This window comes from Scleropages formosus, chromosome 14, assembly GCF_900964775.1.
Source record: "Scleropages formosus chromosome 14, fSclFor1.1, whole genome shotgun sequence".
Lineage (NCBI taxonomy): Eukaryota > Metazoa > Chordata > Actinopteri > Osteoglossiformes > Osteoglossidae > Scleropages > Scleropages formosus.
The window spans coordinates 14,387,655-14,415,633 of record NC_041819.1 but is presented as its reverse complement, the minus strand read 5'-3'; the positions used below and the strand labels follow the sequence as shown (position 1 = coordinate 14,415,633).

The 27,979-nt window shown below is 51.7% G+C and overlaps 1 protein-coding gene across 6 annotated transcripts; it reads right to left on the bottom strand.

Annotated features, from left to right (window-relative positions):
• Positions 1–553: 553 nt before the first annotated feature.
• amot (angiomotin) lies at positions 554–27,401 on the bottom strand. Of its 6 annotated transcripts, none has more exons than XM_029258077.1 (15): positions 26,913–27,401; positions 17,981–18,164; positions 16,850–16,921; positions 16,673–16,733; positions 13,716–14,682; positions 11,752–12,250; positions 11,071–11,215; positions 7,295–7,387; positions 6,687–6,832; positions 5,482–5,631; positions 4,557–4,747; positions 4,177–4,302; positions 3,510–3,745; positions 1,789–2,034; positions 554–1,052 (listed from the first exon to the last, which is right to left on the bottom strand). In XM_029258077.1, exons 4-15 carry the CDS (start codon positions 16,731–16,733, stop codon positions 928–930), a joined length of 2,985 nt encoding a protein of 994 aa, XP_029113910.1. In that variant the 5' UTR covers positions 16,850–16,921; positions 17,981–18,164; positions 26,913–27,401; the 3' UTR covers positions 554–927. The 6 variants fall into 6 exon arrangements, with proteins under 6 accessions (XP_029113910.1, XP_029113911.1, XP_029113914.1 ...); XM_029258078.1 differs by lacking the exon at positions 26,913–27,401 and adding an exon at positions 20,205–20,299; XM_029258081.1 differs by lacking the exon at positions 16,673–16,733.
• Positions 27,402–27,979: the final 578 nt, after the last annotated feature.

The window sequence follows — 27,979 nt, the reverse complement described above, 5'->3', positions numbered from 1 at the left end:
GGACAGAATAGGACTCCATACCTGGAATCATGCTATAAGAATGGAATGGAATGTAACTGTGCCTCCAATGGCAAGAGTAGAAGTCAAAGTCACTGCCTGCGTGGGGAGTGAAATGTTGGGCAGTGGTGTCAATGGAAACTCTGACTGAAAACCATTTTTGTTTACCACCAAAAGCCATGGCCCAAGTCCACCCCATCAAGATAACCAGGGAGCAACCTAACAGTGTGTACGTTAGCTATGCTTTCAGATTAGAGACGACCATGCCATCAGGATCAGTAAGAACCAGACCATCCTAGAGCCAGGCGTAGTGAATGTTTAAGTGCATGAGAATGACATGCAGGATGTCCCCAAGCCAGTGGGGACGCCCATCCTTTCAGCCTTCCTCCACGGGTACGGAAATTTTTCCCCACAAATTGAAAATGAATGTGACACTACCTTATGGTGTGGCGACCTCCTCCTTGGCCAGGCCCAACAGTTCTACACGAGGATAATAACCAAAAACAACCTACATATGGTATCGAGGTACAGCATCAACAAGCTGAAGATGCTGTTGTTTGCAACCCAAGTGCCATGTTTAATATCTGTAAATACAAGCTACTTATAAATAGGAGAATCCAACTGGAAATAAAAATGCAACACTTGTAAAAATAAGTAGTGCAATACATGAAGACAGCTATGCAACACATTTGGTCCATTGGGCCAGAAGGAGCCCCAAGCAATACTGTACAAAACAATGTTCGCATAGAGGATGAGGAGAAGAGGAAACTAGACATGTTTTTATTCACTAAAATATTGCTGATAAGTAGTAGTGCATTTAAACACAACCTCATTGTAAATGAGCTACTTAGAAGAGAGGGACGAGATCCTTCACCTAGTGGGACGTGTTGTGCCTGTTTGTTGTGCATAAGCAAATGTTTCCTCTAGGGCCTAGATGAGGATCTCCACCATGTCGCTGTCCACGTCTGGCTGCAGGATGGGCTGTGGTGTTGGCTGTGCCAACGGCTGCACTGGCGCCCTTCTCTCCAGCGTGCTGCTGTGGAACACCGGAACATCTGCAGAGACAGTCATCAGACCTTGAGAAACTCTAAACCAAACCTACAGAATCTTGTCATAGTCAAATCACCTCATAGAACCTTGAGAAACTAACAATCCTACAGAACCTGAACTAAACCTCCTCATGGAACCATTATGACTTCTTTACCAGCCCTTCAGAACATCCTCACAGTAAACAGACTTTCTCAATGATCCTTGAGAAATGCTTTGCCAGTCCCACAGACCCTCAACCAAACCAGCTTACAAAATTTTCAGAACGTTTTCACAAGGCGTTCCGAACCTCGTTGCAGTAACAAAAAAATCCTTACAGGACACCTAGAACCTCTTCACCAGTGCCAAAGAACCTCAACCAAACTTCCTCACAGAATCTTGAGAACCTGTTCACAAAACCCAGAAAAGGTGAACTTCATCACACAACCTTTAGAATCTGTTTTCCAAGCCTTCTGAAGCTCCTCACAGTAACCAAACCCACTCACACAACCTTGGAACTCTCTTTAGCAGACCTTCAGAAGCTATTCACAATATCCAGAAGTCCTCATGGAACCTTCTTCAGGCGAGTTGCTTTAAGCTGGCATCCAACATACACCCGTCTTCACGGCAAGCTAAATTTACATCATCATCATGTCGCCAGCTGGCATCTATAACTCAACGGGCAGAAAATCCTATGAACTTGGGGTGGTGGTGCTGTGAAGACAATTTCCCCTATGAGATGATGGACGTGGGCCAGTTCAGTACCTGCAATGCGGTCCGGGATATAGACCGGACTGGGGCTGGTGATCCGGCTCGGGGCTGAAGGCACAGTGGTGGCAGCACTGGACTTGCTGGACTCCTGGCCCTTGTCTGTCTGGGTGCAGCTGTCCCGGCTGCCAGTCTTGGAGTGTCCGGATGTCATGGGGGTGGAGGGCAGGACAGGAGAGGGGGACGAGGAGATGGACTCGGTTCGCAGGGAGTCTGTGCGGAACTCTGGGCCCAGGAGAACCCCTGAAGGAAGGATGCGCAAATGCTCAGATGATCACCTTCACCTTTGAACATGCCAGTCACCCACACTCCCAGGAGGGAAAGTGTCCACCATCCACAGCTACCAGCAATGTCATAAAAAAAAAAAAAAAAAACCATTGACTTTACACATCTTACAGGTGTATCCTGCTATCGGCCCTTAATTGGTTTATGGAAATGGGGTAGAGTGGGGGGACGCGATGGTGCAGCGGGTTTGGCCTGTGCCTGCTCCCTGGTGGGTCTGGGGTTCGAGTCGCACGTCGGGTGCCTTGCAATGGACTGGCTGTGTCCAGGGTGTGTCCCCTCCCCCTCCAGCCTTGTGCTGCCGGGTTAGGCTCCAGTTCACCGCGACCCCACTTGGGACAAACGGTTTCAGAGTGTGTGTGTGTGTGTGTGTGCGCGTGTGTGTGAGAGAAATGGGACAGATCGTGGAGAGCCACAGGCCATTTCCCATTATTCCTCATGGGGAAAATTATAGACAGTTCCCAGCCCAAGTCGAAAACCCCGACTAACTTTGACAAATGTCTAAAATGACATAAAACATGTCAAGTAATGATAAAGTAATAATCGTAATTAAGTACAACAGTACACCGTAGGATGCTTAAATTGCCCAGAAATGTCGTAACAACCTGCCCGGACCTGCTGTCGGCAGCGTTACAAAAAGACAGCTCAGGAGACAGATGTGTCGAACGCAAGGCTCGTCGCGCATTCGCATGGTTACACAACAGCACACATGGAGCGCACACACATGCACGCACGTCCAAAAGCTCAGAATATTGCAGTTATTAATCCCCTATAACACCCCACAATGGTTGCCCAACAACTATTTACATGCGCAGATGCATTATGGGAGAGCTACCCATACATTTACCAGTAATATTTTGCCAGTTTAAATAAGAAAGTATAAGAAAACATGTCAGAGGCAAATTTTTTACATTTTTTTTCCAGAGACTCGTTGACAAAAAGGCATTAGAGCGGGAGGGATCAGGACAGAGAGCCAAGAAGGGTATTCATTTTCAAGAAGTGTTAATACCAGGAGGGTGGAAAGGTGGAGTACGCCTGTATTTTCATGCTGTGCTTTTATTTTCGATTTCACTTCTAAATCTGTTTTCTTTTTCTTTTCTGAAATGTGTAAATAAGATGGTGTTTGGGTAAATAAAACTCAATGGCTGATAAAGACGCTCACTGAGTCAATTAGAAACATACTGTCTAGCAGCCGGGCGGCGAGTCGATGATATTGTACAGCGGATGGACCGTTGGCGCTAGGAGTTGCAACCAAATGTCGGAACCAGAAAATAATATAAGGTTGATGGGACGGTCGTCATAAGTCGCGTATGTTGCAAGTCGAGCACCTTTGCATTCTAATTGGCTCACTGTGACTACAGGGTCATTTACAGTGCCCCCTAGCGGTTGTGCCAAGTTCAGCTCCACGGCTCAGCGGCACCCCCCCATAATCTTACCCAGGCTGCCCTTCCAGCTACGGTCATCCTTGCGCTCCTCAGCTATGGGGCTGCTGCTCAACCCCAGTGAGTGTGAGATCAGACTGGAACTGCCTGCGTTGGCGATGGACATGAGCGACTTGGATGGCCGCATGGCCGACGGCGCGTCCGACTTTCCGGGCTCCTTGCGCGAGCGCTGGTGCAGCACCTTTATCATGGCATCCTTCTCGATGATCTGGGCGTGCAGGTTCTTGATCCTTTCAAGAGGTGGTTTAAAACACACAGCAATGAGGCAAAGTGCCCTTTTTGTGCTTCGGTTAAAGAAATGCAAGTGTCACTGGATATTTATGAAAAATAAAATATTCTAACATTATCATAATTCTTTATTTAGCTGATACCTTTGTCCAAGATGACAAGTCGGGGGGGGGGGACGACTTCACGATGATTTATCAATTTATACGACTCGGTAATCCTTACAATTCAAGACAAGTACCCTGACCAAGGTACTACATCAGGAGCGGAGATTCAAACCTTCAGATTACAGAGCGACAGCCCTAACCCTAATATTACCTGCTGACCACCTAATTTTAACTTTTCGCGACACACCAAAATCAGACCGAATGTGGTCAGGGTCAGACCCCGAAAAGCCCCATCAAGGGCCGTGTGCAGCGCCCCCTTTTGGACTGACCTGCTCTCCATGTCCAGGCAGCGGCGGTTGGCCATGAGGATCTCCTCCTCCTCCTTCTGGATGCGTGCCTCCACTGAGGTGTCATAGCTGCTGGTGGGGGAGTGGCTGATCCCCGAGGAGGTGTCCCTGCGTGGACGCGGAGCGGTGGGCCAGCGGCAAACGCACAAATACTCCCACGCACCGTAGCCATGCACACGCACCCCCCTCACACTCCATCACGGAGGCGGGGCACCGGTCGTCCAGGTGTAGAACCACTTTTTACTAGTTCTGGGTTAAGTCACCAGATTACCAAACCACTCATGGGGGGCTTTGAAATCGTAAAAATCTGCTAGGAAGTTTTGGCTTGAATTAGCTACGATTTACAAATTTTTGCAGCTTACCTCTGCGTTGCCACGGAGGCGGCAGCGTCCAGGGCGAACTGCCTCATGACGCTCTCCTCCAGGTACTTCTGCTCCCACTTAGTCATGTCGGCCTCCAGGGCCAGGATGCGCTCCTCCTTCTCCCGGAGGCGTTCCATGAGGGCGGCCACGCTGTGCTCGGACCCGCTGCTCATCTGGGAGCTGCCCTGCCGCTGCTCGCACACACACACGCGCACACACACAGAGGAATACCAGGGGACATGGACGCTAAGGAGCTGAATCTGTTGACAGGAGGTGTCAGACAGTGACTTGACGTTTACTTTTACTGCATCTCAGCACCCCAACCCCCCCTCCCACCGGGCCCATAACGGAGTACTCATGAGGCCGCCAGCACCTCAGGGCAAGCAGCTCTTTCTTCACTGTTCTGCAACCCTTCGCCTGAAAAACTTTACTCAAGGGCACTACAGCAGGAGGTAGGATTTGAACCTGCGACCAAAGGCAGCGGCTCTAACTGCTACGGCGCCTATTACCCCCGCGTGCTTTACGAGTCCGAGACGCGACGGATCCGGACGCAGCCCCGCCCGTCCCCGGGACACCGAAGGACCCGATCGCGGCAGAAAGTGCGCGTCACACCCTAGCAATGTGTTGTGGAGGAGTGCGCAGCACGCGGCCCTGGAGCCACTTCTCTCCCTCTTACTCTTGCTCATTTTCCAAAGTCCCTGTGCCTCCTGTATTTATAGCAGTGGCTCAGCGGGGGGCGCTACGGCACTACACGCTGACAGAGAGCCCGAACGGGAACCTTTCTTTCAGGACTGACCGCGCCTTCTAGTCCCTCTGAGGGTGGGATGTCAGTGCTGGAAGGACCGTGGAAGAAGGTCTGTGACAACAAGGCCAAAGTCAGGCGACCGACGCACACTCACACTCACACTCGTTGCGTCCCTCTTACCTGCTGCAATCTCAGGGCCTCCAGTTCGCGCTCCAGCCGCGTGCGCAGCCTGTGCTCCAGCTGCTCCCTCTTCTCGCAGGCAGCCTGCAGCTGTGCCAGTGCCTGCTGCATGCGCTCCACCTTCTCCACATATACCTGCTTCTTCTTCAGCTGAGGGGGACAGCAGAGGACACCGTGAGACCAGGCACTTGACCCAAGAAGAGACAAGCGAGTCCTATCAAGGGTCTTTCAGGAGAAACAGCACAGGAGAACAAGCGCGTATCTCGGAACATCGTGGGGGGGGGTGAATAATCCCATGAATCCCACGAATCCCACAATAATCCCATGCTTCTTTCGACGTTCGCCCGGGACCATGCCAGGAGAAAAGAGAAAAACAGAGGTGCTCCAAATGCACACGACAGCGTGTTTACGGCTCCGCGATATCGGCTCCACCGTCCCGGCAGCACCGAGGAGCCCGACCCCAGGTGACCGTGACCACGGGCAACCGATATTATTTCACAGGCCTGGTTTCAAAAAGTGCAAACTTTTACGGGAATGCGCCTACGCACAGGTGCAAGTGAAAAATAAAGTAAAATTTAAAAAAAAAGATGACACTATAACCGCTGCATTTGGCTGAAAACAATCCAGTCACCCAACGGTCACATGTGGCACAAGGGCTGAGAAACACATTTACATTTATTCATAGCTGAGGAGCTGCTCCAAAGTCACTTACATCATTAAGCATCTTACACCGATTTACCCATTTATACAACTGGGTCATTTTTACTCTATCAATGCAGAGTCAGTACCTTGATCAGGGGTATTCCAACGATAGGTGCGATTTGAACCTGGGTCTGTTCTGGTAAAAATGCCAGCGGCTCTAACCACCGCACCACCTGCTGGCCCCCGCGCCAACTGGCCGGCAGCGCGGACACACAGACGTACGCAAGAGGACCCTGGTGACGGACATAAACACGGAACACCTCCCCTCCCCAGCGGTTCATCGCTTCACTCCTGAAATCACTTGCATGCAGAGAAAACCTTGTAACGTGGGTTAATTCACGGTCGCGTGCTCACATGTTCACGGTCAAACTGCAGATGAGGCGGTACGGAGCAGACCCTACAGCACAGCCTCGAACCCCTGCTTCCCGGCACAGCGCTACCAGGAGCTTCCTTGGGAATCGCACCAAGTGACACTTGGAAGCCGCTCACGCGGTCGCCCTCACCTCCTCCTCCAGCTTGACCACCTTGGCCTGCGCGTTGTTCAGGGCCTGGTCCCGGATCTCGATGTGCCTGCGCTGGTCCTCGTTGGTGGAGCGCAGGGCGTTGAGCTCCATGTCGAGCTTCTCCTTCTCGCGCATCGTTTCTTTGTCTGGGAGCCGCAGACGAGACGCACGGTCAGCTTCCTATCGCTTCGCGATCGCGGTCAACGGCGGAAAAAACGCATTGCCGCTCCTGCTGTAAAGTGCACTGCAGCGTTTGCGTTACAACAACTAGAAGAATGGAAATATTGTAGGAGGTTGGAAGAATATGATCTCCCGTTACATTATTCGTATGAATACGTTGCTACATTACGGTCACTTGTTACTTAGAATCTGCTTAAGAGACTTTCTGGCAAAAACTAAAACCTTCACTCTGTCCATCAGCAGTGCTTTGACTTAAACATCTTTCTCTGGTCTACATCTGCAGGGCTCTTTTCTCGAGACGTCAACCGGGCAGCTTCGACTCACGACTCCCAGCCCTTCGCCGAAAATAAAACGAGCGGGGGCCGTTCGAGGTCACGTGACGCTTGCGAACGGAGCCCTGGGTTCGAGGGGTAAAGACGTGGACCCACTCTGCGCGAGGAGCTGCGAGATGGTCTTGCGGTTGTCCTCGGATCCCTCGCACTCCTTGGCGGCCAGCTGCTTGTTGGCGGTTTCCATGCGCTCTGTGAGGAAGAAGGTACCGCGGGGTGAGTCCCGTCGACCCGCCGGACCCCAAGCATCGGTCATTGTCACGGAAACGGCTGACATCCCCGACCGGTAATATACACCTGCTCCTCAGCAGCTATTCCAAGCACAACTGGGAAAGGAAGGCTGTTTGTAACTCACCTTGTTCGTACACTCAAGTGCACTCTTGTTTTCACCACGTTGTAAACGTTCCTTTCGTTAATCGTTAACCAGTAGCACTGGTGCTACATTCCACACAAATCATTAAGTCTCTCTCACACACACACACACACACACACACACACACACACACCACGGGCAATTTACAGTCACCGGTTCACCCGAAACACACCGTTGGACCGTGGGGGGAAACCAGAGCACCTGGGGGAAATTCATGTAAACACAGGGAGAACATGCAAATTCCACACTGAACGAGAGGGGCTTTAAACCCCCGTCCAAATGCGGAGCGTGGATGCCGTTGCGCCACTGTGCTGCCCAAGTTACAATCCATTAAAGTTAAGACAGACATCCCTCGATTTACTTACAGGTTGGGTTCTAGAAAAAAAAAAAAAAAAAAAAAAAAAAAAAGAATTTCTCACTAACTTTGAGCTACAGCAAAATTAAAGCTTAAATAACTGAAAACAAATACGTCTCTGCACGAACTCCCGTTCGCTCCCAGCTGCTGACAGATTCATCTCATAAACACACGCAACGCTCCTCATGATTTATCACCGACACGGAGGAACTCCGGACGGGAGCCGTTTGCACTCGAAGAGTCGAATTAGCACGGCGGCCCCACACTCTCTTTACTGCCACCTATCAGCAGGCTGTGGAATTACAGGTTGCTTTTCGCTTTGCAACAGAGAGAAATTCCAGAAAACGAAGGCGGCAATTACGGGGGGTCCTCAACTATGTGACTCATGACGACTGTCTCGTCAGCCTTATTATACTACTGTCTAATTCCGATGTTCGGTCGCAACGTCTAATGCCAACCGCTCCATCCGCTGTATAACACGGACTGAAGGCACTGCTCCAAGGGACCATATTTCTTACCGACTCAGTCAGTGTGTCTATGAACCACTGAGTTTTATTTACAAAAACTTTTCCTTTGCGATTTCATTCGACAAACAGTTTTCAGCAACGGCAGTGACTGAACATCCTGCATAACAGTGAACTTTCTGGTGGTGGCGAAAAGAAAAGGCTAAAGAAAATAGATTTGGAAATGAAGGTGAAAATAATATTGCGGCATGAAAATATGCAACATATTCACACACATCATCTGAACCGCTCGTCCCATGCGGGGTCGCGGGGAGCCGGAGCCTAACCCGGCAACACAGGGCGCAGGGCTGGAGGGGGGAGGGGACACACCCAGGATGGGAGTCGAACCCCAAAACCCCCCCCGATACAACATATTATTCTATACTATAATAACAGTAACAATGTGTGAAATTAATGAAAAATAAACCCTATTACACAATGTGGCATTCATGCATATTGTTCATTTGTCCTTATAGTTTATATAACACAGTTTAAGGGGCTTTGCGACTTACGACAAGGTCATTGAAACGGAACCCCGTCGTAAGCCGAGGACCTCCTGTAAATAAATAGACACGGAAATGTTTTTGTTTTTCTAACTCGACTGTTTGTAAAATGAGCAGCCAGTCTTTAAACATAACATTTCCTAAGAAAGAGCCCTTCTTCGCAGAAGGCATTTCAAAACGCCTTTCCCAGTGTAATCGTACCGAGTTTGCAACCTCAAATTATTTCAAAAGCGGGGAGAAGTACGTGGGATTTGCGCAGCTATCGCTCCGGGGCACTTAGGTTCTCGAGCGAAGGAGCGCCGCGGGCGGGAGCGCAAAGGGAAGCGGGGCGGGGGGGGGGGGCACTCCATTCCCTCGTGCGGTTTGGACAGGCTTTCCGCCGAAGTGGATGTCCGACTCCGTCCAAACGTACAAGGCTTTCTGGGCTCGTTGCTCAGCAGATTGCGACACAGAAATCAAACAATAAGCGTACATGAGCTGCCTTCTTTCCCCCGGGGGGAGAATAAGTCAAACTGCGCTAATAAAGGAGGGCGGTTAAAAGTGGCCCAAACAATAGAGCCTTTATTTGGGGGGGGGGGGGGGGGTGATGTTTTCCCGACAACTCAGAAGCCTCAGAAGGGGTTGAGATCCAGACCGATGTCGCCCAGGGTTGTGTGTCAGTGCCGAGACCCAGCGCAGCACTCCCATCTGCGTTTCTCACAAAGAGTAAACAATGGCACCGGATAATCTTTTCCTGAAAGCTGAAAAACGAGGCGGCCGTCCCCTCCTCTCACATATGTTAGGATTAAGGTGCTGCGCTGCCAAGAGGGAGACGGAGCCCCGCCGGGCCTTTCCGTGTTCTGTTATAAAACCGCCTATTCTCCCGACGGACTCGGCCCGGGCTTACAGCCACGGATCGTGTTCTCCTCTTTTTTTTCTGAGCTCTTCTAAAGACCGCCGTGTACACAGTCTTTGGACATAAAAGACACACACACACACACACACACACACACACACACACACACACACAATGGGCTGCTGTCTCTGGCAAACCCGGGTGTGTTCCCATATACACACATATAGAGTTACATTCGTTCAGTCAGCAGACGCTTTTCTCCAAAGCGATGAGCGATGAATATCAAGTAGACTTGAACTGACACCATCATCTGGGGTGACTTACGCTTCTAGATAAACTATACAATCACTCTCAGATCTATACAGCAGAGCAATGAAACACACATGTACACACACACACACACACACACGCACACACGTACACACACACGTACACAGCGGTCAATTTAGAGTCACCAGTTCACCTGAAACACGTCTTTGGATTGTGTGAAGAAACCAGAGCACCTGGGAAAAGCCACTTGAGCACTGGGGAGAGCATGTGAACTCCGCACAGACTGAGCCAGATTGGAACCCACATCCAAACCCACAGCCCAGGAGCTGTGAGGCAGAAGTGTTACCTGCTGTGTCACTGTGCTGCCCATTTAATCGGGGACAAAGTTGCCAAGAGTCTGGGTGAAATTTCCTCACAGGGTGGTAGAAGAACCACTTCATTGACCGTTTGTTAAAAAAATGAAGCCTTTCCACCAGGAGCCCTAAAGAATTGTTAAAACGAAACACCCAAGTCGGCCGGTTTTGCCAGTTCTTGAAAACGTCCTTTGATTCAGTGCTAGTTTGTCACTCCTGACATGTTCCTACATGACTCAGTCTGAAATATGAGAAGAATCTATGCTGCCGAGTGGCGGCACGGTGGCTCAGCGGGTAGCAGCGGTGCCTCACGGCTCCTGGGCTGCGGATTTAGACGTGACTACGATCCCCGCTCAGTCTGCATGGTGCTTGCATGTTCTCCACGTGTCCCTGTAGTTTCCCCTAGGTGCTCTGGTTTCCTACCACAGTCCAAAGAAATGTGTTTCAGGTGAACTGGTGACTCTAAATTGCCCACAGTGCGAGTGTGTGCGTCACACACACTGTAGAGTACAGATGTGTGGATAAACTGTAGGCAGTTTAGTTCAGTGTACCTAACAGCGTAAGTCAACTCGGAGAATGGCGTCTGCTAAATGAACACGTAAACGGAGCAGTAAGTTTCACCCCGGACGCCGTCACTAGGAGCGACTCCAGCCCCAGGCGTGCCCCCGTTGCCCCAGCCGCACCTCTCAGGTCCCGGTTGAAGTCATGAAGCCTGCGGATCTCCAGCTCCAGCTTGTTCCTCATGGTGTTCTCCAGGGCCTCCCTCTTGCTGGACGACTTGGCTAGGTTCTCGTAGGCTTCAGACACCAGCTGGATCTCCGTCTCCAGCTGGGGGGGGGCAGAAGGGAACTTTCACCTGGAGCCATGTGTTTACACACTGAAGGTGTTTTTCCAAGTGCAAAATCTTGGCTTCAAATAGCCCCCGAACAAGACGGACCCGTCCAGGAAGGGAGTAGGATCACAACAAATAAACGGGACTGTGAGCGAAAGGGTTCGGCTTGGAATCGCAGGAATTCAGCTGCTGTTGGCCTTCCTCAAAATTAAGTACATTTAAATATGTTGGCCTAATTATTCACTTACTTATTTTTCTACTTATCTGTATGTTTGGTTACATTGTGTGTGCGTGTACATTTATATCTGTGTGTGTGTGTGGGGTACACTGTATGCAGCAGCATAGTTTCGCTCATTCATTCAATTCATCCAAATCAGCAAAGTGACCGAATAAACTCTGGGACTGTGAGAAACACTGCATTTGAATGAGCCGTAATTATGAAGTAGCAGGTGCAGTTTAGTAACGTAATTTATTCATAAAGGACACAAACGCTGTTTATAAACCACAAGGAGAAATTCGGCGCTTGGATTACCTTCTGCAGCTTGGTCACCTTCTCGCAGCACGCCTCCATCTCCTGCTTCAGCAGCCTGTTCTCCTCGGACAGCATCTCCACCATCTGCTGCGCCCGCGCCACCATGGCGTAGGGATCGCCCTGCAGGCCGTGCGGGTGGGGGTGCTGCGGCTGGTGCGGCTGGTGAGCCGGCGGCAGATACGGGGGCTGCAGCTGGTGCGCCGGCGGGCCCCTCGAGGCCGAGCCGTAGGGGTCCGGCGGGAAGCCGTGGAGCCGGTGCGGCAGGGGGTGCATCGGTCCCGGGCAGAAGGGGTCGCCCGGGTGGGAGGCGGGGCTCCGGGGCCCCATCAGGAACGGGGGCTCCGCGGGGTGGGGGATGAGCGGCCCGTGGGACAAGCCCAGGAGGCTGCTGAGGGTAGAGGACTGAGCGCGGGACAGGGAGCCCACGGAAGTGACGGACGAGGTGGGGCTGTGGTGGTGCGAGGGCCTCTGCGAGTGAGCCGAGCCGTCCTTGTTGGACCTGCGGGGAGGACAGAGACCGCGGCTGGACAGGCGCTCCCTCTTTCCGAGCGCAAACTCGTCAGACCGGGACACGAAGGTCAGAGGAACGGCCGTAATTCAGCGCTAGGAGCGCAGCTCCTTGACGCAACTATTTGACCTCGCTTGCTTCAGCACTCGTCTTTGCCGTCGCTCCCAATTTAAGGAAGCCGTCATCCTTCAGAGCCGGAATCCGGCCGTTATTCTCGTAATGCGCAAAGACAATAAACAAACAGTCCCGAAAGCGGGCAGGGACGCATTCGTCATTTTTCAGGGCCTTAGAGCAAGGCGATCGTGAACGAACATGCTCGGGCCGACACGAGCGGCAACGTCTTCGTCCGTCCGCGGAAAATGAGGAGGAACCGGGAGAACAGGCTTACGTTTCGGGTGCTTTTCCTCTTTCGTCGCGCTCGGGTAACGAGGTCCTCGTATCCTCCGTTGTGCACCATCGTACTTTAATTTATTCATTTGCTTATACTTTGGACGAAAGTGTCAGCTAATCAATAAATAAATCAAAGTGAGTTCCGTTGTAAAGCTATCGTGCAGTATTGCAGCTCCACTCCAAATATTTTCTAGCAGAAATTTAGCACAATTGTGAAGGACACAGACATATCCTGAAGGTTGCCAGTTTGAGACCCAGCAAAGTCCCCGCTGCTTAGGATAACGGAATAATAATGAGGTTCCTCCAGAGATGCCACATTCCAAACAAGTACTGCATGTAGGAAACATTTACATTCATATTTACTGTTATTTATTTAGCACTTTTTGCCAAAGCGACTTACATTAAGGTACCTACGATTATTTACCCGCTTATACAGCTGGGTAATTTTACTGGAGCAGTTTAGATTAAGTGCCTTGCTCGAGAATATTACAGCTGCAGGTGGGATTCGAACCTGCAACTGACTCTAAAGGTAGCAGCTCTCTCCGCTCCGCAGCCTGCCGCCTTCGCCTTCCTCAAGCCATTAGAACGCCAGGCCACTATCACAGGTAAGTTGACCTGTTGAAATCACTAATAAAAAAAATGATTCATCAATTTTCTTTAATTACTTAACATAAAATATTAACAGCCATCTAATAGTTACTCTTTTACTTTAACGTGTTACACAACTTGTTCCTTATGATGTCAGGCACGATTTTGGGTGATTTGTGGGTGAACTCAGGATAGGCTTGGAACCAACTGGATTTTCTCCCCATAAGAAATAAAGAAATAAGCAATTTCGTGATCTGGTTTTTCGGTATTCGCCGAGCGTTACGGCCGGATAACGGGGTATCGGTGCGCTCGCGTCTCATGATCTCAAGAATAATAACGGAAAACACGGCAAGCTGAACTCAGCTGGATGCGAGACGTAAACTGCTGGGTTGAAAGTGGGATTAAGTGTGAGTCACAAGGTTGAAAAGCTGTCCCCCTTCATCGCAAGGGACCTCGAACCCCTCGGACGGGCACTCACCGGAAGGAGCCGTACTCCGGGGGCGGCTGGTATCGGACCTGCGGCACATCGGCGCGGCCCTGCTGGCTGCCGCGGTGCTCGGCGTAGTAGTGGCCTGTGTCCTGCTGCGGGGGGGGCTGCTGCTGCTTGGGTGGGGACGCCACATTCTTGAAGGGGTAGTCCGGGGGCGGGCCGCGGTGCTGCACCGTGGGCTTGTAGTAGTCCCCCGGGGGGCCGGGAGGCGGCGGTGGCTGGGGCGAAAGCGGTGCGCTGGTCACGGGGGCGTGGGCTTTGACCCCACTGGTGGCCAGGGAGAGCTGCATGAGTCGCTCGCTCAAGGAGCGCACGTGGCCCTGCTTGAGGTCCTTGAGTCCATCGTCCTGGTGCACGCGGCCCCCGCCAACACGCTGCACTGCCGCCCGGCCCTCGGTGCGCACTTTGGGGCTGCTCACGCCCGTCACGTAGAAGGCGGCGCCCACCGATGGCGGCAGCTGCTGAGGCTGCTGCGGCTGCCCGCGGAAATACTGCGATTGCACCTTGGCTTCCTCGTAGGTGGGCAGGTCCTCCTGACCCCCTCCGCCCGCCCCTCCCGCACTTCCGCCCCCACTGCCACCAGGCCCGCTCCCGCCGCTGCCTGCTCCGCCGCGGGAGCCCAGCTGCTTCTCCATGCCGCTGTCGGCTTGCAGCTCCTGACCCTGTGGCTCCTGGCGAGCGATGTGGGGTACCGCAGGGTGGTCCTCTCCGGGGCCCGCCGTACCCCCGTAGCCCACCGACCCGCTCACGGGCCCCGGCTGCTGCTGCTGTTGCTGCAGCGCCAGGTAATTCCTGCCTTCGCCATAGCGCATCTGCTCCTGCAGAAGGCGCTGCAGGACGGTGCTGCTGCCGGCGCTGCTGTTGCTGGACGTGTCTTCGGGGGCGGCCCTCATGTCGCCGTCACGCATGCCCCGGACCTCATGGAACGAAGAGCTGCGGGCACGTTCGGTGCTCCCTGCACGGAGGGGGGGGGGAAGAGCGCCAAATCGGTCAGCCGCTCCCTGGGATGGTGGAGGAGGGAGGACCGTCCGGAAGAAAGGAGGCGAGCGATGACGGTCAGCACCCATAATCCCTCGATGAAGTGACCGTTCGAACTCATAGGGAATGCTCCCTGGAAATTAACAAAAAAAAAAAAAAAAAAAACCAACCCAGAGCTGCCCTTCTTCCCGGAGCTCAGGGGAGAAAAAGTTCTCTGAACACAAAGCAAGTTTTCCCAGTGGTTTAACGCAGTGGCTCCCGGGTGACCAGGTGACTAGCAGGAGTTAACAAATGTAATGTGCCCTTTTGGACACCAATAGTGCTGCAAAAAAAGTTTTTGGCCCTCCCTTCCAATTTTCTCAATTTTTGCTGCTTTTTGCCATTAAATATGACCAGATCTTTTTTTTCCCACGTATCATTTACAGGCATCGCTCCATTTACAAAATTAATCCGTTCCTGAAAATGTTGGATACCGAAAGCCTATTACCTCTCATCTTAAATAGGGAAAAATAATTTATTCTCAGCCCATCCGAAAGCTCCGAGCCAATCTTTCCAAATATCACTAGAACACTATAAAACACCTATGTAACAACCCATGATTTCAGCAAAACACGTTTATACTGCATACTTAGTGCTCCGGAGTAATTCCCACTTCTCATTTGAACTCATCAGTTCTTTGCTGGATGCACAATAAACCAAGCAAGGATCCAGCGAGCACATTGCGTTCACTGTGAACAACTTTCTACAACTGCGCAATGCTGCTAAAACGTCCGTACGTACCTGAAAAACCATGAGCTAAACTTGTCCTGCTAATTGCACTGCTGTCTCCACAATCATTCAACCGAATAACACACTCAACAGGACCGACAGACACCCCTGTAGAATTTCATACACTTCCCATAATGGAACCACTTTCTTAAAGCAACCCTCGACAGGCTTTCGATAAATTTTGTTACGCCGATTTCTGTTCCGTAAATCGAAAATTGGGCGTCGAAAGCCAAGAGCCATTTTAGCAAAACTTCGGATAAAGAGTTCGTAAATTGAGGCATACTTGTATAAGCCTGTATAAAAGAGTGACATAAAGCAGTATGGTCTGAGAAAGTGGAGCGGAAGATGTGGAAGGAAACGTACAATGAAAACCGCTTAGGAGTCGCCGCCCCGTTCGAAAGGATCCATCCACAACATTCGTCACCTCGTTGCTAGAACTGAGAAACGGATCCGATCAAACCGAATGTCAAAAAGCTGCACAAATGGAGAACGGCCTACTGGAGAGGGGGCACAAGCCTTTTCGCAGCACTGTACATCTGGTCAGGATCAGAACGCTCACGAACCGAAAGGAGCGTGGATGTTTCCAGTAAAAGGTCGAAGAACAAAGCTCGCATTGTGCAGCCGGCAAAGCCGAAAGTCACCAAAACCGACCGATTGAAGGTAGTTGACGCCCGGAGCCACAGCGCTAAACACGAGCGGAGACGGTCAGCGCGCCCCGGCGGGGACAGTGCCGCTCCACCTGGAACTGCGTGTCAGCAGGCAGTGATTTTACACCCAGATTCATGATCCCTCACACATAACCCATTGGCGTACTGTTATCCCCAGAGGAATCAAGGACAAATCACACTGGACGCGTTCACTGCGTGGGGGAGCATCCGAAATTACAGAGTATTAGAGGGGAAGGGTTAGCAGCTGAGAGGAAACATACAGTGACATCAGCAGGAAACTACCCAAGGTAACGATCCATCATGGGAAATATTGTTTTCTGCTCGGCTTCAATGCCATGGTAATGCATAATGTGGTAATATTACGCAACCAGTACCGGATTTCCCTGCGGTTTAATTGTGCCCAAATGAAAACGTTCTCGGGGACAATCTGCGTGCAGCTCGAACCCGCTACGCCGTTGGGCGTTTTCCACTGATGTCCAAAGCGATTAGTCTTAATGCAGCATCTAGAACAATAAAAGGTGAAATTATTACATCTATGGCTTTCTGACATTCTTCTCATTCTCAAGGAGGACGAGGCTTTTTTCCGAAACATCTGTGGCAAATAAATACATGTGGGACACGGGTCAGGCTCGGCCGTCTGCTCCGCGGGTTCCCCGAGGGAAAGAGAGAGAGGAGTGAGCGGCACCACGGTATACTCTCCCAACGTACTTCAAACTCTTATCGTCACGTGGCGCGCCTCCCCCAAATCTTCTCTCAGTGCCTCCCCCGCGTCAGACTCGACTACGGAGGACAATGGGGGAAATGGAGGATGAAACAGAGGAACAAAGACAAAATAAAAGACAAAAAACCAGATCACGATGGAGGGATGCGGCAGCGAGAAGCGAAGCAGAACTGTGGCCGGTTAAAGAGCTGCCCTCTCGAACCAGGGTCCGAGCTCTTGCTGGCTTTCTGAGCTTTGGCAACTTCCGATACAGGGAGTCCTTGACTTCCGACGGGTTTCCTTTCCGACGAGCTCATCGTAAGTCGACTTTCTTGTAAGCTGCAAAGCGCCTTAACTGTATTATGTAAACCATAAGGATGCAAAAACTGTTAACATGCATGAATGCCATGTTGTACGATGGGGCTTGTTTAAAATATAAAATATTTTCACTATTTTCACACATTATTTGTGCTAAAATCTTATCGTAAAACGATAATACAAATACAGTATCATATTAGAGTTATACTTTCACGCTGCACTGTTATTTTCACTTTAATTTCCACATCTTTTCTTTGGCGTTTTCTGCTCCGCCACAATGCCGCCACCTTCATTTACTAGCCATTTAAAATAAAAATTAACTCAAATGGAATCGCAAACTAAATGCTGTGTAAATAAAACGGTGTCTTTGTGAATAAATCTCAGCGGCTGATAGAGACACTAACTGAGTCAGGAAGAAATACGGCGTCTGTGAGCAGGCCGGTCACACGACGTCAGCGCACAGCACATGGAGTGTCACGCCATCGTTATTACGATGACCACCAGCATTATGACCAAATTCCGGAGCTCAAAAATACTATAATAAGGCTGATGAGACGGCCTCCATAAGTGCAGGTCGCTCCAAATCGCCTACACTCTAAGTCAAGGACCACCTGTATCAGTGTTTGCACTGGTGGCGGCCAGCAGGTGGCGCTGTTCTTGCCGTGCCTTACAGCATTAGCAGCGTTAGGCTGTTGAAGGGACACAGAATGTGACACAGAATGTGACACAGAGGCTTCGGGGAATTTCCTGGTGACTTTCCAGCAAGCTCCCCCAACACCCTAACCCCGCAGGGTTTCCTCCGCCCCCACGCTGCCCCCTACCTGTCTCCCCCGTAGGCTCACAGGCGGCCCGTCATGGCGCGTCCCGCTCGGACCCGGGCCGGCCCGCGGCTCCGCGAGCGCCGGTGGCCGCCGCGAGACGAGGAGGCCGCGGGGAGCGTCCGGGATGCCGAGCCGCTCCGAGACAGGAAGGTGCTCTCGTGCTCCAGAACAATGAGGGTGGGAGCTGGGGGAAGGGGAGGGGAGGGGAGGGGAGAGCACAAAACAGGGCAACTTCAGCTATTTCCTGCTCATGACAAAAAGCGAAAAATAACGATATAAATAAAACTAATAGTAATCCTTGTTTCTCCTGCCAGGAGTCAAAGAAGCCCGGAGCTCCGGCCGTATGACAGAGGGCAGCCGAAGGCCGGGGGGGGGTGTTCTTGGCTCAGATCAAACACAGGATGTCAGGATGTGTCGCCACGGCGACGGGGCCCCAGGCATTCCAACCCCCCCCTCCCTCCCGAACGCAGATCTGCCCCACCTCTGCACGGCGACCGAGCGCAGGGTACGATGCGCACGGGAGCTCGAGTGGGGGCGGCACTTCAACAGCCGTTTTTATTAATGAGATTTACTCATTTTAGCGCCTGGTGAACTTACGGTTATGAGAATTAATTTGACACTGTGCTGAATGACACACAGCACTACAGCAAGTGGCTTCTACATGTCTGTGTGACAAAGTAAATAAACCCATATAAAGGCAATGCCTGCATGATTCATAATAATAATAATAATAATAATAATAATAATCTGGAAAGGTTATTGCTGCAGGGGTGAGGAAAGTCCTCCTGGGAATCTGAAACTCTGCAAAGCAGAATTCGGTTGGAGAAAGTAAACTAATAAAAATAGGTGCAGCCGGCCATTCTCCGCTTCCCGCCCCTTAACGGCGTTTTCTCCCCGTCGCCGACGCTGCAACACATTTTCTCCAAGCAACAATGACAGAAACAGATTACGCCGACAACCTCCCCCCCCCCCCAACCCCAGCCTCGGAAGGGTCCGGAAAGGACCTCCTCCTCTCGAAAGCAGCACATGCCATTAGCGCAGATAAAACCTCGCTGTGATGTGCGTCGGCGCACACACACACACACACACACACACACACACACACACACAGGCTCCAAGGGTATGAGCAACACAATCAGAATCACAACAAGAACCCAATAACCCCCATCCCCCAATCAAAAAAAAGAAAAAAAAAAAAAAAGAAATCACTTCCAGATGAGACCTCCTCTCTCCCCATCAGCTGCAGCTCCTTTGTGACTAACTGTTCGTGCAGAGAGGGGGCGCTAAGGAGCCCAAAGGAGCCCACTCCCCTGAACCCGCCATCCCACAGGCTCCACATCAGCAGGCCCAGGTCTCCCGGCGGGGGCCCTACCGGGAACTGCCCTCAGGGCTTTCAGCGGCCGGCAGCGACGCCGTCACCCACGCGGCAGGACGGCGGTTAACGCGCCCAACCCCGGCGGGAACAAGCGTGACACGGTCAGCTGGGTTACCGAATAATGAGATTAAACGGCGCTGAGCAGAGCCGCCGACCGAGTACATTCCACTGTGCCACACCGGCACAAATGGGCCAGCAGGTGGCGTAGTGGTTACAACTTTGACACTAAGTTGCTTGGGACAAAAGCATCTGGTGAAATTAATTGTGTGTGTGTGTGTGTGTGTGTGAGACTATTAGGTGCAATAATAATAATAATAATAATAATAAGGAGGGACTAGGAGAACAACTGAAATAACTCACATTTACAGTACACTGTTATCCATTTAGCTCATACATTCCTTAAAAGTGACTGACAATATGAGGTTTGTGTATTAAGATACACTCATTTACCCATTAATGGAGTTGGGTAGTTTTTACTGTATCAATTCAGGCCAAGTACCGCACTCAACAGAACTATAGCACGAACAGGGAGTCAAACCTGAATCAAAGTGAGGCCTCTAACCAACTGCCCCTGAAAGCACAGAACATGGGTTCAGATCCCACCTCCTGCAAATGTAACCTTGAGCAAAGTACTTACCCTCAGCTGATACAGTAAAAATTACCCATCTGTAATTACAGGTCAACCACTGATTATCTACCACTGCAAGACACCTTGGAAGTTATTATTATTATTATTATTATTATTATTATTATGAAGGACAAATGCCGCTCACGCGGTGATGCCATCGAAAAGCTACGGATTTAGCTGGAACACGCCAACCAGGAGAGCCCCACCAAACAGACACGTACCTGTGACCGGTCTCTCCTCGCTGCGGAGCGCTCAGTACGGGTCCCCCGAACGCACGGGAGCCGAAACCTCTCCTCCGTGCCGCTCGGTCGCCGTGTGACCGCGCGCCTCTCTGCGCCGCCGGGGCCCCTCCCACTACCTGCCACATTCCTGCAGGTGTGTCGGGTGGGACAGGTGGACCTGGAGGGCCGCCAGGTTCCCTTCACACCCTCATACCTGGGCGATGGAGTAATGCTCGCAGCGCAACCGTACGCGGGAAAGGCGGCGGGGCCCTTTCTTCCGCCTCGCCGGTGACTGACCCGATGAGGGAGCACCAGACGCACACCCTAACCCTAACCCTAACCCAAAGGGCACTGTAGAGTCCACCGGGGGGGAGGGGGGCCTCTTTGAGACGAACAAAAGTGGTCGTAGCGGAGGAACATAACGGTGTTTTCACAGACAAAAAGAAGTTTCCTGAACAAGGATTCCAGCAACAACAGCAAGAAGCCACATTCGACCGATGTCTACAACCGCTTGTCCCGAGCAGGGTCTTGGTTGAATGAATGAATCGGAGAGAGAGCGGGTAAGAGCGCGCACACACACGCACACGCACACGCGACAGCACCCCCTAGAGGTTACTCATCTCAGACCTCGACCGCACTCAACCTCAACAGTTGGACTAGCGAAGCTCTCCAGCGTGAGGACATGCCGTGCGTGCGGCAAGCGTTCATTCGCGGGGTACGGGGGGGAACGCGCGCCGGTGTGGGCGGAGCTCCGGCGTATCGGACTTCCGCGACCTCGAATCGCCCGCATCCAGGAAGGAACTTCCCCGGAACCCTGGGGCCCGTTCCCATCGGGTCTGGAGAGAGGGTTTTCGTTACGGGGCGCGAGCCCCGTGCCAGTCCTGTGCGCCGAGGGAGCGGCGAACACCTCCGCGGCGGTCCGCTCATTTCGGCGGCGCATTAAGGCCCTGACTTTGAACACAATGATGCATCGCTATGACGATAACCAGATGTGGGGCACGAGACTGCGGGCGGGCGTCGGAAAATGGCTTTTGGCGCAGAACCACGCGGCGCCGGAGCCCGTGTTCCTCTCCTTCCCTTTGTCTCATTTTGCGCTCATCCCGTGGAAGGAGCGGAGCTGCAGCGCCGTCGGTCTTCGGTTCCACGCGGTCACCGAAACGGGACGCGGGCCCCCGGCCGCGGGCCAGAAGAGCCGGCCCAGGAGCGGGGGGCGCATTCCAAACGTAAACAGGCCAAGCAGAACCGACACGGCAACCCCTCGACACGGTGGGGGGGGGAGGGGCCGACCTTAAAGAACCCTGCAGGCAAAGCAGAGCGCCCCCAGCCCCGCGCACCCCCGCCCCACTCGCCTCTCTGCGAGCTCTGTTTACGTAACGTGGCAACGCCGGTGGAAGCCCTCCAGCGCCGTAATGAAGTCCAGAGCTCCTTCACATTAACATTTCTACTTGAGCTCAGCGTAGGACATGACACCATAGCCGGTTCTAATGGGGAGGGCGACGGGAGGCGGGACCTTCGAACCCGGAGACGCCAAGCGACGCGAGGGCAAAGTGACCCTCGTCGGAGACAGAAGGGGAGCGAAGGCGGGGAGGGGAGACGTGAGCAGAGGGAAGAAACAGTGGTCAGAGCTGTCGGAAGGTCCTGAGCTCGAATCCCATCTCCTGCTGCGGTGCCCTTATGGACGTATTTACCCTGAACGGATACGGTAAAAATTGCCCAGCTGCAAAAATGAGTTAATCATTGCTAGCAACTTAACACTAAGTCACGTTGGAAAAAACTGTCAGATAAATGAATAAACAGGAGAACGAGGGGAAAATCAGGAGCGGGGAGGGCGGGGCAAATAGTGGGGGGTGCAGGAAACGCAGCATTCCAGAGCGGGAAGTGCCTCCTCCCCCCCCTTCGCTGACCGGACTCTCCGCTCTATCTCTTACACCGAGTTTTGAGTGTTTCTTCAGGAACGCAGCTGGGAATGGATTAAAACAAAAAAAAAAACAAAAAAAAAAAAAAAAAAAAAGAAATCCTAACACATCTGCACTCTCTCTCCCTCCGCTTTTACCCCTCGTACCCAGGACCCCCCCCCCCCCCCACTTCCCCTCTGCGGATTCCGTCATGATTCATTTGGAGGGGCTGTATTCCATTAATCGGGAGAGCGGTCGGCTGAAAACGCAGTACGGGGAAAGAGAGGAGTACCTTCAGCGGGGCCCAAAACACTCGTCAGGCCAACGGAGCCCCATTGATAGTCTCGGGCGGGGGAGGGGGGCGGAACCCTGAGCCCGAGAGCCAGGATTTACAGCGCTCTTTCTCCTCACGTTCTTATTTAGAGCGAAATTCGGGGCAGCTGCTAGTGTAGTGGGTTAGAGTTACTGTCTTTGGACCCAAAGGTCGCAGGTTTGAATCCCGCCTCCTGCTGTAGTTCCCTTGAGCAAGGTACTTACCATCAGCCGCTCTGGTAAAAAATTACCCAGGTGTATAAACTGGTAACTACTTGTAAGTAACAGTGCTGTAAGTGGCTTCGGAGAAAAGCTTCAGCTAAATGAATACATGTACTTTGGATACTAATATGATGTGAATTGGGGGTGTAGCAGTTACATCCATCACCCTGCAAGCGGAAGGTCCTGGGTTTGATTCCCCCTTCTACTGCAATACCCCTGCGCTAAACAACTAGGATGCCAGCCGTTGAGGATCTTACCCCGAATCGAAACAGAAAAAACACCTGCCTGTAGAAACGGGTCAATCGCTGCGAAAGTGGACAAAAGCGTCCGATAAATACAGGCTATTATACTGTTAAAAATTATAATAAATCCCATGAGCATTTACTTTCTTGCCACACTTCTCAGAAGTAACTCAGAACGCAAAGCTACTTACTTTAAGCTACTGCAATTTACCAGTGTACACAGCTGGGTAATTTCAGGTTGAGTAACAGGCGGGATTCAAACTCGCAACCTTCTGGCTCAACGAGAACAGCTCTAACCGGTACCTGGGAGGACCTAGACCTCCGGAGAGATTATGCAAATGAACACGTCCCCAGAAACAAGGGACGGTAAAGTGAAGGTCCGTGATCGTGGAACTTGAACCAAGGCAAAAAAAAAAAAAAAGTGTCGATTCCTTCAACGACTCGTGGAAAAGGCTGAACCGAACTGCCGCCGGCACTCGCACCCCAGGCCGCGTGATGGAAAGCACGTGCAGCTGCAGCGAGGCTGCGCTTCGTCTCCGTCAGCGGAGCTGCAAACTCATTTATTCGTTCCCTGCGCAGAAAAAGGTCCGACCCGGCCCGATTCCTCCTCCTCCTCCGTTCACGCGGCTTCTCCGGCATCGCCATCCGTGCGGAACCCGAGCCGCAGGGGCGCGACCGCGCAGATTTATGGGTAAAGGAAATGAGCGCCCCGCTTCGGGAACCCCATAAAACTTGTTTGTAGCGCCTTTCAAACACAGGAGACTCTGCTTCGGCGCCATCACAAGAACTTGGGGCTCCTTCCCTCTCAGGGAACCTCTACAGGTGTATGAGACAAAAGGGCCAGCAGGGGGCACAGCGGTCAGAGCTCCACCTTGCACCTGAAGGATCCGGGTTCGAATCCCAGCTCCTGCTGGAGTGTCCTCGATCGAGGTGCTTACCCTGAACTGACACAGTAAAAATTACCCGGCTGTATACATGGGTAAATCAGTGTAAGGCCATTTGGAGAAAATGTGCAATATGAATAGAGGTAACTAATACCGCATTTACAGTTCCACAGTGGTAAAAGAGACATGTCTTCTTTCATGCCCTCTGCCATCAGCTGATGCTGCTCATTGAGACGCCAGCTGATCTCTCTCTCTCACACACCTAACATACCCGTGCAGCTCAGGTGTCCACATTCCGTACCGATGGAGTCCCGGTAAAGCAGGGTACGAGCACCACACGTGACTGTAATCATCCCAAGATCCCCCCCAAATGTCGACAGGTGGTGGGACACACCCTGCACGAAACCTGATTAATACACCGTGAGCGTGTGAGTTATGAGGCATGGGCCGCACCCCTGGGATCCAGTCTCGCCGGCAGCGACACGCTCCCAGGTGTCCGCTCTCCGCAGGGGTCACCGCGCGTGACGTGGAAATCGTGGAAAGCTGTTCTGTTCACTGGTAACAAATGTTACAGCGTTTCAAATTTTGGATTTTATTGGAGGGGGGCGGACAAGGAAAATTCCAACGGAGGGAACTTTTTACACTCCTACGGCTGTCTGACAGCGGTGTGTATCCACACTGCTGAACTGGCACACACATCACATACTGTGACGAATGCCACCACCCCCCCCCCATCCCCTATCCCAGCACCCTCTGCGTTTGACGTTCACAAAGAGCTATGATGCTTCTGTTGAAATCTTTTGGGCTCTGTGTGTGTGTTTAGCAATCGCTCACTAAAGGAAAAGGGAGAAAAGATTTTTAAAAAAAAAAAAAAAGTCTCAGTGCTGCCAAGGGTGAGTCAGAAGGCAGGAAAGGAGAGAGAGACTTCACACACACACACACACACACACACACACACACACAAGACTTTGTTAATAATTTGGGCTATTTATTTGTTTTTATTACTATTATTATTGTTGTTCATTTACAATTCTATTTTTTTTTTTTTTTTACAGTGTTAAACTGCCTACAGCTCTTTGTACAGCTGGGTAATTTTTACTGAAGTAAATTAAGAGTAAGTACCCTGCTCAAGGGTACCACAGCAGTGTGTGGGCTTCGAAGTGCCACTAGGCTACCAGCTGCCACATATTCACATTTCTGCTTTTTACATGTTTATATTATAGTATATATTTATTAAAATAATGCTTGTGGTTATAATTCATTACTATTACTCATTACAGCATAATCACACGTAAGCAATCCAGTATCAAATTTGTCATGCCAGTAAAGCCAAGAATTTGAGTGAGAGAGAGAGAGAGGGAGACGGGGGGAGAAAGAGAGAGAGAGAGAGAGAGAGAGAGAGAGAGAGAAGGGGAGGGGGGAGAGAGAAAGAGGAGCAGTCAGAGACATTCTTTCACCCTGAGTCAATGGCGCTGGGCACTTTCCTGGCGAACACTCAGCACCTCCACGGCTAAACAAAGGCCCCGGGCCGCCATTGGCGCTCATGCGACGGTGGTGCTCGAGGGGGCCGTGGGGGGGGGGCACGTTGACTATTTTCTCTTGTCAGAGTGTAACGCGGCTCTGGCAGCTGCTCCATCTCGGAGGGCCGCGAACAGGAAGGTGGGAGCGGCAGACGTCAGGGAGGCAGAGCGGCGCGGAAACAGTAGAGAACACACTCTTTACACAGATAATCCCTCCAGGAATGCGTGCAGATGAATTTGCAAAGCCGAGACCCCCGCGGTGATTAGTTAAGGGGCACAAAGGTCTCCGCTGTAAATCTAAATCCGGACGAGTTCCGTTTCATCCGCATGTGACGCGACCCGAGAAGAGAGTGCGCAGAACACAGATCTGGGCCAACAGGCCAAGCAAACGACCAACAAACGACCAAACAACCAACCAACCAAGCAACCAACCGTGCCCCTCTGGCATCTTTTCTTTTCTCCTCTGACCACATGAACGTGAGCGTGCACCACCTCTTTCGCGATGGAGAACAAGCTCACAGCCAGGAAAGGAGACCAGATTGGTGCCTCCACCGCTACTGGGCTGTGGGTTCGAAACCGATTCGGTCAGAACGGAGTTTGCAACGGCGAACAGTTTCCGTAGTCTCCCGTACCATGAAAACCTCACAAGAGGTCAGCAAGAGTCAACGAGAACCTGATGACACCAAGCCCACCTGGAGAAGGACGCTGTGGATATCAGCAGGCCCGTCTCCTTTCGATGCCCTTTTTCACACCAAGGGGGACGGCCGCCAGCCGCCAGCACAGACCCGTCCATGTGGCGACACCCATGGGTCCTCAAGAGCGGAAATAATTCATCATAATCTCGAAGGGCACTGGAGACACACACCAAGTTCAGTATGGCCTAAAGGTGAAAGGTCAACCTGACCAGTGCCACAGAAATGCAGAAGTGGAAAAGGAAGGTATCAGCCACTCTCTCTCTCTCTCTCTCTCTCTCTCACACACACACACACACACACACAGAGGAAGAACCCTCCCCAAACACAATTACGGTCTGCAGGATTATTTGACAAAACTATACAGCTCAGATTCACTACAGCTGGAAACAATTATTAAAAATGCTTTTAGTTATATAAAACTATTTTTATTAATATTTTTACTTAAACCACCAACTCTAGTACTGCACCATATGTTTCAGAGCCAATGCAGTTTGATTTGACAATGAAATATATTTTGGAATTTACCGTCTTAAACGTCTAATTGAAAGCAAATGTTCACGCAAAGGGTTGCGATGTTTCGTGTGCGTGTTGCAGATCCTGGTGTCACATGCACGTGGACTGAGACCCTCACTGCCCTTGGACCTCCGCGTCCCTCAAGAAGCTTCTCAAGACCAAGAGAGCAACAACAGTGTAACTCCAGCAGCTTCCAAGACAAAAGTCCTCACTGAAGGACACACGCGGTGGGCAGGAAGCTCAGAGCAGAGGTGGAATCACACACCCACCTGGCATCCAACAGAAACCGTTCAAAGCGTCCATCAGCGAGACGGTGGAAGCCCCTTGAAGTCGCATTTACGGGAACATCTCAGCACGAACATGAAACATCTCAGCATGAGTTACAACAATCATGTTCTTTGCTCGGAGGGAGTCACTGCGATTACCTTCAGTGAAGTTTGTTGAGGTCACTCTTACACTGCTATTACACTGTTCATACACTGTTACGCTTCTCCTGCGCTCCAGCCGAGCCCCTCATCGGCGACCTTCTGGAGAACTTCTGAGGAGTCCCGCAGTCTGCGCAGATCCAGGACAAAACTCTGAGACCCCCCTGGAATTCCGGACAGCTTTCGAAGGACTTCCGAGAAGCGGCGGTGATCCTCTGGAAAACTTGTGGAGATGCGGGAAGCTCTGGAGAACTTTCCTCAGGCCGGCCTTCTCGGTGCTCCAGGTCTCCGGCTGCGCCCCTCCAGCTTCTTCCATGTGTCCCAGTCCCCCGGCTCCTCGCGCAGTCTCCGCACTCCCAAAACTCGTGTCATTTCAGAAGATCGCCAGCAGTAGACGAGCACTCCCCCCCCCTCTTCGCCACGCGATCTCGTGCTATGAGGGGAATGCATGCAGAAGACAGCCCCCGCCTCCTTCTGCAAACCGCAAAAAGTCCCAGAAGCAGCAAATTTCATGTGAAGGTACACCCCCCCCCCCACCTCACATACACAGAGCCCCCCGCCCCTCGCTACCCGCCCCGCCCACATGTATCCTATTCTACAGAACTTAGAAAGAGTAGAGGCGGGACGTACCGCATTCACCCCTCCTTGGGCCACTATTGGTCGAGAGCCACGCTCTCCTTTGTTTCTATTGGCTGTCCCACACGTCGCTCTTGTGTGAATGGAAAGTGACAAAGGGCTTTTGTGTGCGCGGAGCGATGGAACCCGCGGCATAGCAGTCAAGGAGGCCTCGGCGTCTTGGAGTCATTGCTGTCAAACACCACTGAAAGCTTATATGAAATAAAAAAAAAGAAATAATAATAATGAAAAACCAACTGGTATGTCCTTTACGCTGATGTGCAACACAATTTACCGTATTATTAATATCGCTCATCATGATGGTCAAATAAATAATGTTTTGAAATTGTAGCGCTTGGGGACGTTTGCTTGGTGGTGTATTATTGTAGAGACACGGCTGGCTGCGGTCCGCGTGGGATCCATCTCGAAAGCAAACTGCCAGCACGAGACGA

Coding starts and splice junctions, on each gene's coding strand:
- amot (XM_029258077.1), bottom strand. CDS start 16,733: ATGTTTCGGAAAAAAGCCTCGTCCTCCTTGAGAATGAGAAGAATGTCA. Junction 14,683..16,672: donor AATGTCAGAAAGCCATAGAT/GTAATAATTTCA, acceptor CCCTCCGTGCAG/GGAGCACCGAACGTGCCCGC. Junction 11,216..11,751: donor AGGTGACCAAGCTGCAGAAG/GTAATCCAAGCG, acceptor GCCCCCCCCCAG/CTGGAGACGGAGATCCAGCT.